The sequence below is a fragment of the Quercus lobata genome, chromosome 10 (assembly GCF_001633185.2).
Source record: "Quercus lobata isolate SW786 chromosome 10, ValleyOak3.0 Primary Assembly, whole genome shotgun sequence".
Lineage (NCBI taxonomy): Eukaryota > Viridiplantae > Streptophyta > Magnoliopsida > Fagales > Fagaceae > Quercus > Quercus lobata.
Genome location: NC_044913.1, coordinates 66,205,461 through 66,219,916, shown reverse-complemented (window position 1 = coordinate 66,219,916; position 14,456 = coordinate 66,205,461). Strand labels below are relative to the sequence as shown.

The 14,456-nt window shown below is 32.7% G+C and overlaps 1 protein-coding gene and 1 pseudogene across 1 annotated transcript; both read right to left on the bottom strand.

The window, feature by feature from the left end:
- Positions 1-1,771: 1,771 nt before the first annotated feature.
- LOC115965270 lies at positions 1,772-7,253 on the bottom strand (annotated as a pseudogene).
- Positions 7,254-7,760: 507 nt separating this feature from the next.
- LOC115964167 (2-alkenal reductase (NADP(+)-dependent)-like) lies at positions 7,761-10,846 on the bottom strand. Its single transcript, XM_031083519.1, has 5 exons — positions 10,565-10,846; positions 10,114-10,288; positions 9,450-9,616; positions 8,460-8,542; positions 7,761-8,195 (listed from the first exon to the last, which is right to left on the bottom strand). The coding sequence occupies exons 1-5, from the start codon at positions 10,799-10,801 to the stop codon at positions 7,817-7,819; spliced, it is 1,041 nt and encodes a 346-aa protein (XP_030939379.1). The 5' UTR covers positions 10,802-10,846; the 3' UTR covers positions 7,761-7,816.
- Between the last annotated feature and the right edge of the window lie 3,610 nt (positions 10,847-14,456).

Here is a 14,456-nt window from a genome sequence, read left to right as displayed (position 1 = left end):
GTGTTGCATCTCCTCCTTCCTCTTCTACAGGTGATACTATGGCTGAGGAGTCTGTAGATCCTACTACTGCTATTGTTGTTCCTCCACCTTCTACCTCAAATGATTTAGACATTCGATGTATGTTGGAGATTTTCATGACCGTTCAGGCGGCTCACGGTCGGATTTTGGTGGACATGCTTGATGAGCTTTGTGCTTTGCGAGCAGATCTGGAGCATCTGAGACAATCGCCTCCGCCACCTCCTTTTGATGATGGATTTTGATTGCCCTTTGGCATTCCATCACAAAAAGCTGGAGTACATTTGTAGAGGGTTTTTGTAATTAGGGGGAGATTTGTGTATTTGTGGAGCTTGTGGAGCTATTAGATTGTATTTAGGTGCTTCATTGTGTATTTACATTTTTGGCTCTTGATATATTCTTTGTTTTGATTGGGTTATTCATGATAGGGGGGGATACATTGATTGTATATGTTTTTTGTTTCACATTGCTTATTGAGTTATATTTATGAGGTTGTTCATGATATATGTCTTTATTTTATGTTATGTGAAATCAAGAAGTTATTTATGTTTTACTTGTATTTTCCACACATACGTTTGTTGAGTGTTTCAGGAAATATACAGGTGGATTCAATCGTGCTGCTGTCTAGACTTGCAACTGATAGATAGTAGTTAGGTTGAATTTGTTGTAATGGGCAATATTTGCTATTATGGGCTGTTCTTTGTAAACTTTGAACGTTTTGTTAAGTTTGTGTTTTGTCACGGATTGCCAAAGGGAGAGTTTGTTAGATTCTAAGTAATTAGGAACTAATGTATTAGAACTTCATTTTGTAATATTGGCAAACCATGATCAAAACAGGTTTTTGTCTTGTTTTAGACTTGCTCAAAGTGTGTTTATATGTAAAGTTGGAATTGAGTGTACTGCAGGATTTATTGGTTAAATATGCCTGGTTCAATCGATCGAGAATTAGACTTGACCGATTGAAAGTCATGCAGATTGTTTTTTCTGCAGAATTTCCAACTCAACCCAAGCCCATTTGACGTGTAGGGTTTTATGTTTTGCCTTAAGTATAAAAGGGAAAACCCTAGCCATGTTTTTGTGTTGCTCCTTATGGTGTGTGTGTGAATCTTTTGCGAGATCAAGAGGTGTTTGCCTTCACACATACTTAGGGTTTCCAAGATTCAAGATTATGCCAAGAACTTGGTGATCGATTCAGTTGCTGCAATAAGAGCTTAAAGTTACACAAGCGGGGGTGCTTGTACTTGCTGTGAATTCAAGAAAGAAGTAGTTCGTAGATTCAGAACTGCCACGTGGTCGAGGTAGTAAGTTTCCTACTCGAGGTAGCAATAGGATGTTAGTGGTCTAAGTCGCTATTGTGCAAACTTCAATTCTTTCATAGTGGATTCAGTTTTACCTTAAGGATAGCTAGGTTAAATCCTCCCCATATTTTTACCGGTTTGGATTCTTAGGTCATCATGTCTTTGTATTCTTTATTTTCCGCATTTTACATTGATATGATATATTTATGTTATCCTAGATCTGAAATTTGACTAAGTAATCACTTGACTAATTTACTAGGTTAATCTGAGTGTGTTTTAAGGGGTTTAAAAACAAACAACATATACGATACATAATTATTCTTTTAGCCCATAGGCACTAGCCCCAACCCAATAAACTAACCTAATCTCTTGCCCTCAAAAAAAGCCTTCCATAAGTTAGATTAGGATGGTAATATGACACAATGGTACATACTACATTCATATAATGTATGATTGAATCATTCATGAGCAGCTACGACTACTTGTTTTCCAAAGTTGCGACCACTAAAAAGTCCAACAAGGGCTGCTGGACCACGTCTCAAGGCCTTCAACTATGTCTTCCACAAACACCATCTTCTTTTCTCTAATGTAAGGCAAAACAAGGTCTAAGAACTTGGGGTATAGGTGATAATAATTGCGATGTGTATATCCTTTCATTTGGATTCACTTGAATCCCATATGCAACAAATTTTTGATACCTTCAGGCTCATCAAGATTGTATTGTGAGATCATTCCGCACACAACAAAGCGACCATGGTGTCTCATGTTGAGGAGCACAGCATCAAGCATTTTGCCCCCAACACGCTCAAAGTAAACATCAATGCCTTTAGGGAAATACCTAGAGGTGACAAACAAATTAACTAAATCAGTGTTGCATGTTTTCAGTGCTTGAAATATGAGTCCACCTAGTTTCTTAACATAATCATAACCTACCAAGCTCAAATATTATTGCTTAGGTTGCACTTGCATTTGGATTAGTAGTGCTAATCATGAGGAAATTAACTAAAAAGGTGCTATCTCTTGGGGGAATTGGGAGTAATGAATGTTGAATGACATGGTCAAATTTTTTTTTTTTTTTTTTTTTTTTTTTTTTTTTTTTTTTTTTTTCACATTTTGATGAATGAAGCTCAACTGGGAAAATCCTCTGCAAAATTTTGTTGCATGTTACTTACCTTTTCAAAGCTGCATTCAAGTCCTGCTCTTCTTTGTAATTAAAAGCTTCATCGAACCCAGCTGATTCTTCAATAGATCAACCTGATGCAGAAGAAAAAGTAAGTGTTCATTTGAGGGATAGCCCCTTCAATTCACAAAGTAGCAAAAAGGAAAGAAAGAATCAATAAATGAAAATAGAAACAGAATTATTGTAACATATAGTATATAAAAAGAAACTATATGTTATATGGCACATTTCAAATAGCAACCATAGTGTTTTATCAAAAAAAAAAAATAGCAACCATAGTGTGCTATACCTTTTCTTTACTACCAGCACTTCCAACCACATAACAACCCTCGAACTTTGCGATTTGTCCAATAAGCTGACCAACTGCACCAGAAGCTGCTGAAACAAATACATATTCTCCTTTCTTAGGAGTTCCAACCTCGTAGAAACCAGCATACGAAGTCATGCCAGGCATACCTACAAATGGAGAAAAAAAAATCCTCATATTTAGATAGAGCATTGGATTTAATTATAAAGTGAATTGACATGACCGAGAAAAAATAATGAAAAAGAGTAAGTCAACATGGGAATGGCTCACCCAAATTTGGTTAATGTTTAATTTCTTTTTTTTTTTTTCTACTATTGCAATTTCCCAAGTGCGACTAAACCACCTCTGACCCACAAATTTTAACATTATAAAATTATTTTATACTACTAAAATTAAGTTTATGCTTCAAATTTTTAATAACTATACAGATTTCAACTTGATTTTCTGAAGTTTACAGTAAAATTGGAGAAACTCAGAAAAGTATTACAAAGGAGCCTCATCTCTGAAATAAAGATTCTCTCAAGCCATCAAGCTAGAGCAATTAACAATATATGATGTATATGGGCAAGCATATTAGTACAAGTGTACCGAAATCAATTTATTCCAAATCTGACATCAATTTTAGCTTCATTAACAATAGACCTTACTGAGAATTCCAGTATAATAAGAAGGAGGTACGTCAGTATGCTGGATTTTAATGAGAGTATCAGTTGTTTTAGGGATTAGACTGTACTAGTGTACTCTTCCAATCCTATGATCCCCCAAACCAAGTCCCCTGCCTTAAATTTTACACTCTAAAATTTCAGAATTTGAAAATTACTATTTGGAGTTTGGGAGTATTTGGATTTTACATCCTAACATTTCATAATTTGGATTTTACACCCTAACTTTTAGCTGTATTTGGATTTTACTCCCTAAAGTTTGGGAATGTTTGGATTTTACACCCTAAAATTTTAGAATTTGGGAGTGTAACATTCAAACACTTCCAAACTTAGGAAGTAAAATCCAAATTCTAAAACGTTAGGGTATAAAATCCAAAAAGTATAAAATCCAAACACTCCCAAACTTTAGGGAGTAAAATCCAAATTATAAAACATCAGGGTGTAAATCCAAATACGCTAACTTCAGAGGGTAAATTCCAAATTCTAAAACTTTAGGATATACAATATTCCAAATACCACCAAACTTTAGGGGTATAATTTGCAATTTACCTTTTTTTTTTGTACCAGAGATTTAGGGTTCAAAGACTCCAAACTGCTATTATTCTACAACTCCAAACATGCATGTTGCATGTTTTGTTTAAACACTTAATGTTACTTTATCAAAAGAAATTGATAAAAACAAATAAGTTGTTGTTTCTATCAATTGAAACTTAGATGCATGTTGTATGTTTTGTTAAAACACTCATTAATATCTTATCTAAAATGCATATGTTGCATGTTTTGTTAAAACATTTATTCCTATTTTATGTAAAGAAATAGATAATAATAAATAAGTTATTGTTTCTATCAACTAAAACTTAAATGCATGTGGCTTGTTTTGGTAAAAACACATTTTATCTAAAGAGAAATTGATAAGCCACTTGGCTCAACCACGACTTCTAAGCCCAATTTTTATTACACACACACACACACACACATATATATATGATTTTTGTACATATCAAATAAGTATTTGCGTGATCAAATAAGATTGTGTCCATTTGCATTGTAAAAGGGCTAAATTAGGTTTTTCCTCTCTTGGGATCAAGAATAAGAGCCCACATGTCAAACTAAATTTCTTTAAATCATGTGTGTCTTTGGGTCCTAGTTAGTTTAATTGGTAAAGTCTCCAATGGTTGAATAAGAGATCTGGGGTTCAATCCCGACTTACACTAAAAACTGATTGGTATCTTGGCCTGATAATAAAGAGCTATTATCAGAAGCGGATGTCATAGGTTGAAACTCTATCTAAAAAAAAAGTCTCTTACTTTTCTCTTTTCTTTCCTTTTTAGGCTCACTAACACTTGAATCAAGTCATCTTTTTCTTTCTATTATCTTTTTTGTTTTTTTTTTTTTTTTTGTTTTTTAATTAATATTAGCTAGTTTATTTTGTAAAAAATATTTTCATTTAAAAGAAACGTGTAAACAATTAAATTAGAACATTTTCATGGTTTCCACTTTCCCATTAGCTCAAGTTAAAGGTGTTATTGCGAGCAAGAAGGTGTTATTGTTGTGAAAGGTAAGGTGGAGAGTAGATTAAAATGTTTATTTATATATGTTTGAAGAGAAAAAAAAAATATTATATATATTAAAGAAATAAATAAATAGTCTTGCATTTGAATAATAAGTTAGTTAAAATAGAAAAGGTAGAGTTTCAATTTAGTAAAACTCGGAACGAGAAGTAGATTCATTGGATTAATTGAGGTAAGTTGTGTGGCTCAAACAAGAAAGGAGGAATGGGCTTTTGAGATATCCACGCTTTCAGCCAAACAAGCGTGATGGCTTATTAAGGAGACACTTTCACTATTCTACTGGGTGTATAAGGCAAGGTACTTCCTCCATTGCTCTTTTATGGAGGCTAAGCTAGGCTCGAATCCATTTTTTTTTTTTTTGGGGAGCTTGTTGCAAGCCCATGACATGATTATGGAATGTTGGGAAATTTAGACCCCGGTTGATATAATTAACAAGTTTTAAACCCAAGTTGTTAATTAGATTTATTATGAATAAACCTTGTTAAAACAAACTAACATCAATATCATGTCAATATCATGCACAGTGGAATAGTAAATAAGACAAGATATGATGACCTAGGAAAACCAATGAAACAAATTAGTTTCACAGTAAAAAACCTAGAGGGAATCCTTCCCAAAAAGCAATCCACTATAGTAAAGAGAAGTTTTAGATCTAGTATAAAACTTTTGTCGCTAGACTCTATAATCCCCGTAGATGAACTTACAGCAGAAACCTTCTATCGCTTCAGAATCTCTGAACTCTTCAATATATGAACGCCACTCTTTTGCACAAATCCTAGTACGTGACTAACCAATGATGCACAAATTCCAGTACGTGACTAACTCCACAAACTTGAAGAAGATGTTGGCTGCAAAGTTCTTCACTTCATCAACAATGAATATCAAGAAGTACTTGGTTACAAAACCCTAAGGCGCAAAAGAGGCAATAACTTCTTACAAAGAGAATAAAGCACTCAGTCACCTTTTTCCATATTTTCTCTATGTGCATATCCTCTGTGACGGCCTTTAAAAGAAGCCTTATATATGTATAGGGTTGTGAGAAAAAAAAACCCTACACAAATATTTCAACATGGGTTGAAAATCAGATCTGGAAATTCTGATCTTGTAAGTCTCGATAGATTCTTGATCTGTCGAGTTTTGTTCATTAAATCTTAATAGATATGTTTCTGTCGAGCTTTTATCGAGAATCTACCCAGATTTTGTTTAGCTTCTATCGAACTTTAATGAACAGCTTTTCTTTACTTGTTTTTGGTTCAATCTTCATGGTTTTAACACTTAACTTAAACATGTTTCTTGAAGTCTTAACCCATCCTAGATCTACCCAATTACAAGTAAAGTGCGTTTTGTCAAAGGATTAGCCAATTTACATAAGCTATGTTCTAACAAGTTCCACATATGTCCTAACATAGAAGGGTCCATATGGGAAGTGGGCGATGGGAGATCCATTAGTATCAGCTCTCATAAGTGGCTACCACACCCCCAACGTTTCCATGATGGGGCAGACAAAGATTTGAGAGTCTACAACTTGATCAGCGAGGTGACCCATCAGTGGGATTGAAGCATCCTCACTGCCACCTTCACTCAAGCCACAGTGGAAGATATTTTGAGGATTAAGGTGGGCAAATTGAACACAAGAGATAAGTTGACGTGGAAGCAAAATAAGCCCCAGGAGTTTTCGATGAAGACTGCATATCAAATAGCTCACCAGCTCAGCCATCCTCCCTCTGAGGAGCACTCCTTTGCTGCACAAGATTAAAGCCTGTTGAAGAGGTTATGGTCCCTAAACGTCCCTCTGAAGGTTCGAACATTTATGTGGAGAGCTTGCTGCAATGTTGTAGCCACTGTTAGAGATATATATTAGACATATATTACTCCAATTTAATAGGCCCAAGCCCAGTCCTACTTGTACTATATATCTCTAACACCTACAAAATCCAACCTTGCCTGGCGGAAAGTGCAGATTGACCCTAAGTGCTTCTTTTGCAACCAACAGGATGAAACAACAGAGCATATTCTATGGGAGTGCCTGTTTGCCTGTAACATCTGGGCTTTGGTTCGGGGTAAGCTGCAAAGAGCAGTTCCTTGGTCGAGAATTTCTTCATGCTTGCACGTCATATGATATAGAGGCTTGACAGAAAGGAACTCGAGCTGTGGGCTATAACGTTGTGGTCTTTGTGGAACTCTCATAGCCGCTTCCAGTTTAAGCATGTTCAAACCCATCCGAATGAGATTTTTAAGCAGGCAGACTCGTTGCTCAAAGAATATCAGAGACTTGCCAAGTCCCTCCCCCAAAGATGAAATATATGCTTACGAATATACCCTGTTTAGTTTTGTTTTTGTTTTTGTTTTTTTTTTTAGGTTTTGGTGCTTCTCGAGTAATAGGTCCATTGTTCTTTGGGCCAATTTCAGTACTGTAAAACTCCTGGGCCAGACTTTCTTTTGTATTTTCTTTTGATTAATATACTTCTATCATTATTTCAGTCAAAAAACTCCTTTGGAGCCAGTGTGAATGCTATTAAACCAATAAATAGTTATATCTCTCCAAGAGAATAACAATAACTATTCCTTAATATATGTAGAATAATATTAAGAATTAATATATCTCAATAAATACAAACCCCTCTTTGCATATAATTATAAAAATAAAAAATCATTAAAAAATAACATCTCATTTATTAATCTTCTCTAAATGTATATATATGAGATTGTGATACAAAATTAACCAATTGTCAAATACATGTATAGGATTTTATTCCAATTCATTTACTGCACCAAACTTGCTCTTATTCACGAGCAACTACAAGTACTTGTTTTCCAACATTGCGGCCACTAAAGAGTCCTAGGAGTGCTGCTGCCCCATTCTCAAGGCCTTCAGCTAAGTCTTCCACATATACTATCTTTGATTCTCTAATGTATGGCAATATGTGGTCTAAGAACTTGGGATAGAGGTGATAGTATTCAATAGCTGAAAATCCTTCCATACGAATTCGCTTGTATATGATAAACATCAAATTTTTAATCCCTTCAGGCTCATCAAGATTGTAGGTTGAGGTCATTCCACATCCAGCTATGCGCCCGTGGTCCCTCATGTTTAGAAGAACTGCATCAAGCATTTTCCCTCCTACGTTCTCAAAGTAAATGTCAATACCATTCGGGAAATACCTGCCATGCCAAAATAAAAACCAATAGTAACGTGTATTGTATTAATAAATAAAAATTTAGATAACATAATTTGTGAAAAATGACTTCTGAGAAGATAAATTTTTTTTAGTATCAAACAACTATGATTTTATATAGTTTAACCCTATTTTGTAACATTAAAGAGAAAAATTAGAATATATATCATGTAGAAAAAAGTGAGCTTTAAAAGCTTATGGTGACATGTTAGATTGGTACCACGTGTGACACACAGTAGCAAATACTGACCTTTTCAAAGCAGCATTCAAATCATGCTCCTCTTTATAATTGAAAGCCTCATCAAACCCAAACTTGTTCTTCAATAAATCAACCTGATTGAAGACAATAAATAAGTATTCATTTAACAGAGGTTACATATGCAATTAGCACCATCTCTCCTTTACCAAGAAACAAAAAAGGAAAGTAGTTATTTCATATGTGCACTATTTCTAGAACATCAGTAGAGACATGGCAACGTATTTCATACCACTTGCTTTCAAAGAGAGAATTAGATATGAAAAATTAGATGGTGACTACACAAAGTCGATAAATAGTCAAAAATTCAAAAAGTTCTAAATTCTCATAATGATAGTTCAGTATATAAATGAAAAATAATAAAAGTATTACAAGTTTCAATACTTGATGACTAGTGTAAATGGTTTCAAAAAACAATTATTAAAAAAGAAAAAAGACAAATTAAAATGGTGATACATTAGTAGTTAACTTGTCACTGTCACGTCAATTTTCAATTATAGTGTGCTTTGAATTTGTAAACTAATATATCAATTTATAATGTTCTCATAATAAAATTCTAATACCTTGACATCACTTGTTATTTCTTACACATGTATATGCCATGAACAATTTAAAAGCATACAGTGGTCAAAGGGAAAGCAATCGATCAGTACTAATTTCCAGGAAGCTACGCAACAAAAAGATTCCCTAGAAATTATATAACTAAAGGAATTATCCGGATATTATTTATTTTTTTTTTTTTTTTTTGAGGAATTAGGATTTTAGAATTAATTAATCACTAAAACTATATATGCCAATATTGTTATAAAAAATAAAAATAAAACAAAAAGGATTAGATATTTAATTTCTAAAAACACAAAAGAAATGTAGAAAAAATATATATAATTGAAACATGAGATTGCATAGTTTATTTTATGTTATCTATACAATATAATAAGTTACTAGATCTTTTTTAATTTAAAAAAAAAAAAAGAGTTAGTAGACCTTTTGTTGACTTCCTGCACTTCCAACCACATAGCAACCCGTCAACTTTGCGAATTGTCCAACGAGCTGACCAACTGCGCCGGAAGCAGATGAAACGAAGACATATTCTCCTTTCTTAGGAGAACAAATTTCGTAGAAACCAGCATATGCTGTTATACCAGGATAACCTATATATGAACACATTCAAAATATGGAGGGAAACCCAAAAAAAAAAAAAAATCAACATGAATCTTATTTGTCAATCGTTTTTATATTATATGAAAAAATATATATATTATCTTCAGATTAAAGAAAAAGAAAAAGAAAAATATAATATGGATAAGATTTTATTTCTTATATTTAAGGGTGTATATATGGTTCAGATATATCTTATATTTATAATATTTAATCTAAATCTTGATCATTAGGATCCTTAATTCAAAAAGTATCCTCCTGATGAGTACAAGTGACAGTAAAAATACAAGCACATATGATGATCTGAAAAGTGAAAACCACTCACTAAAGAAAAAGGAGCACTCGCAATTATAAAAGCTGCCAAAATAACAATTTGTTATCTCACCAAATTATGGAATATTGTGGAAGATTTTGTAGCCATAGTTGATTGGATAAGTTAAATATATATTGTGAGAGGCAAAATTAATGACCATCAAACCAAATGACTGACCAAGAATTCCAGTGTAATAGGATAGTGGTACATCTGTATGGTGAATTTTGGTAAGGTTAGGTTCCTCGACTAGGCTGTACTCTTCCCATACTGCTGGTCCCCAGACAAAGTCACCTTCTTTGTAGTCTGGATGCCTGGAATCCAAAACCTTAGCCACTCCGTGCCCAGATAATGCCTACATGTTTGCACCAATTCATAATCACTAGCTCAAAACTCAAAACTTATTACCAATCAATTTGCATTAATAGTCATATCTACATCATAATAAAAATGATCAATATATATAGAGAGAGAGAGAGTCACAAAACAATTCACAAAAAATAATTCACAATTGTCGATGAGTCAAATTGTGATAGGCCCAAGTAAGAACGAATTAAAATTTACTAATTCAACTGTTGTAAAAATTGTTGTGTGTATTACTGTATATGTGTACACGAAAATAGAGGCTTACTGAGCCAGGGGTATAGGAAGTGAAGATCGAATCTTCAGCTCTATTCATGCGAATCCGCATAACAGGATCGCATGATAAGTAGAGGTTCTTCAACAGAACTGCTTTTGATCCATTTGGGACCTCCAATTTGATAGTACTAGTTTTCACGTACATGTCTGATTCTTTGGGAGAACCGGTGACATAGTCCCTCAATATCAGCTGCTTGTTGCTCACTTCCTTTCCAACACTAGCGGCCATTGCCTCTATATCTCTGTGTGTTTGTGTTTCGATATTTTTTTTTTCTCTGAAATGTTTGTGTAATGGTGGTGAAAGACTGAAATTTGTGAACAGAAGTCCTATTTGTAGTACACATATTCTTAATGTTTTATTCTGTATGAGTGCCTTTTTTAATTAAAACTAAATGTTTATGTTATTGTGTCACATAAGTCACTGCCTCATTGGTGGTTTGAAAGAAAAAATATATATGAAAAACGTCATTGATGATGGTTGGCGCTATACCTTTTTGAAGCGGAAAATGTCATTGTATTTAGTTGACCAATCATATTTCTTTATATAACATGACTAGGTAAATAAATAAAGGGAAATGTTAAGTAATGTCTTTAGAGTATTAGTTTAGAAACTATTTTTAGTAACATTTTATTGAGAGAATAATAAAATAATAAATGTTGTTAATAGCTTTTTATATTTTTCCATGAAAGTAATGTCAAAACTTTTCTATTATAGTTTATTAACGATTTCCATAAGAGCATCCATTAACATGACCCATAAATAAATAATTATAATATATTAAATGTTATGGGTTCCAATAATAGTAATATGTTAGTAGGATTGGAGTATATTAAATACCAATATTCTTAAGGTATTTGTTATTTAAAAAAAGTTTTGAATCATTATTTGGACAGGTGGCGCAAAATTAGATAACAATTAGAATTTATAGTGAATTCTAATTGTGTTTCGACTTTAATATAATATATATATTATACAACTAACACAAAATTTGGCATATGCATTAATAACGTAGATAACATGCAATCCAATACAGGTACTCAAAATATTAATTTAATAAAAAGTTATTACATATGTAACATTAGTTAAAGTTAGATGAGTTGTAACATGATTATGACTCAATTAAAAAAAATTATCCATATAACTACTAACATGATTATGACTTAATTAAAAAAATTATCCAAATGACTACCATTTTTTTTTTTTTTTTAGTAAAGTTAGATGAGTTGTAACATGATTATGACTCAATTAAAAAAAATTATCCAAATGACTATAATTTTTTTTAGTAAACAATAATACTTATTAGAACACACACGAAAATAGTAATACTAGTGTTTAAAACCAGATTTATGATACATTATATAACCAGAGTACTATTTTTAATTGTGTTTTTTCCTTCTCAAATTTGGGCATGGAAGCTATTCCTACTAGTATGGAGTTTGAGAAATAGTAGGGTGATGAAAATAGAGACATTCTAATAATAACTTTGTAGTTTAACTAGTTCACACCTCTAATTATTTTTGATAAATGCTTTAAATCCCCGTACCTTAGGAAAATGTATTTGATATCAAATGATATTATGTTAGTGGTATCAAAATCTAATAAGTATAAAACAAAATATTTTTTTCTTAAGCCTTAACCATGGAATCATGAAAATAAAAACCCACATATGAAAATGAGTCTCACATTTGTTGGAGGGAGTATTAAACATGGTTGACTTTGATCTTCTGGATATACTCAATATTGCCTGAAGATTACATATAGGATGAGGTAAGATCTGGCGGTAGCGGCACTGGCGGCTGTACCAATCGTTTTTTCGTCTAAGTTGGTTGAAACGATCAATATTCAAAACAATGTTGTTATTGAAAATATCTTGGTCGGCAAAGAGATAATGAGCTAATGGGGCCTGTATCATTTCCTGGTACTGGTCGGCAAAAAGATAATGAGCTAATGGCGTTTTCGTAAATGTCTTGTTATTGAAAATGTTATCTGATCCTTATCAGACGATCAGTAAGATAATGAGCTTCTTTTCAAAAAAAGATAATGATCAATTTTTTTTTAGGGTGTTTAGAATACTGCCTCTACTAACTATACCCTTCCCTTTAACCCAGAGGTACCATTAGACCATTTTGAGTGGTTATCGATAATCAGCTAAAGTTAACTAGAGTGCAACCTCACTACTTATCATTGAATAAATCTTCCCTATTGGTTTGATAGAATAATAAATAAATAAAAATAAAGCACAATCCTCTTCCTCATAGACACGAGTAATTCTTAGGTACTCCTAAAGTATGGAGAATGGTACTCCCTCAGTATGGAGGAAGGTGCTCCCTCCTCTCACCAGAGATAGACCCAGGTGGGGGGTTCGAGTCCCCCCTGGGTCCAAATTTTTTTTTTTTAAGTTATTATATATATTTTATTTTGTAGTTGGACTCCCTTAAAAAAACTAAAACTCCCCTTCTCCTCAATAAGCCTAGTTAACGTCATCAAAATAGCAACTATCAAATCTAAAAACTTAACAAAAACAATAAAAACATTCACAATGGTGATTGTATTTTAGCCTAAAAAAAAAAAAAAAAAAAACTATTTTACCACCAAAGAATCAAAAAAATCATATGTTATTGGAGAAGCCAAAGCTAAATTTTTTGCAACTACAGTAAACTGGTATAAATACCAGTTGACTATAGCAAGTTATTAAAAATAAAATACAATGTTTTATTAAGATTATATCTCTTTCTTTAATTAAAAAACTCAAATTCTAAATCTTCCTTTATTATTTTAATGAGTTGTTTATATTATTTTTAATGAAGTAATAAAAAAAATAGAATATTTGATATTGGTTGTTGTAAAGTGAGATGATAAAATAGATAAAGTAGCCTTTTAAGGTACTAAAAACTAAAATGTTTAGCAATACCATTGTGAATGCTCTAACTTCAACCAAATAAATAAAAAAAATAAAAATTTCTAGTCAACACTTGAACTCGCGTGGATCACGTCTAGACAAATAGAATCAGGGCGGCGAGTAATGACACGAAAAGTATGCCGCGGCGGAAAAATATGGGTACATATATTTCCAGACAAACCTATTACAGTAAGACCTGTGGAAATTTAAAAGATATATATATATATATTTTCTTTATTGGTAAATGATTGCATCTTAATGTATTTAGAAACAACAATTTTATGCATTTATAATTTTTTAATACTATATGAACACCAATTTTGAGTTTTTTTTTTTTTTTTTTCTTTATACTTCGGCTCCCGCTAACATAAAATCCTAGGTTCGTCCCTACCTCACATTTATGGTGGGGTTCACTATGAATGTGATAGGAGGGGAGCATCATTTCTCCATGCTCCAGGAGTACCTAAAAATTCCCCCCCCCCCCCTCCTCTCACACACACACACACATATATATCCTTACTTAATTTTCAATACTCACAGAAAGTCTATTTAGTAAGCCTAACATCGTAGTGCTTAATGCATGGACACAAATCACAAACCTAACCGAAAAAAGAAAAAAAAAAACAAAACAAAAACAAAAAAAACAAAACGTAGTGGATCACTCAATGAAATAGATAAGAAAAGCAAATGAAAAGAATTCAAGTTCTAAGCTATTTCTTAAATAAAATGACAAAAAAAAAAAAAAAAAAACACTAAAATTTATTAAAAACTCACCAGGAACCAACCCTACTTCTCTTAAAATATCACCACACATTCTTGGTGCAATGGTCATTCCACAAGTTTAAGTGCTTGTGAGGTGTGGGGGGTAAGGGCTGAGATTCAAGTCTTTAGGAGAGAACTTCACACATATATACATTTAGATTAAGTTAGAGTAGAATTTCGATCTTGTATAAAAAAAAAAAAAAAAAAAAAATTATATGCCAT

Bases quoted from the DNA above. Each gene is read 5' to 3' on its own strand.
- LOC115964167 (XM_031083519.1), bottom strand. From the start codon at position 10,801: ATGGCCGCTAGTGTTGGAAAGGAAGTGAGCAACAAGCAGCTGATATTG. The intron at 10,289-10,564 runs GTAAGCCTCTAT...GCAAACATGTAG, and splicing joins CTTCCTATACCCCTGGCTCA to GCATTATCTGGGCACGGAGT. The intron at 8,543-9,449 runs GTCTACTAACTC...GTCTTCAATCAG, and splicing joins GTGCAGGAAGTCAACAAAAG to GTTGATTTATTGAAGAACAA.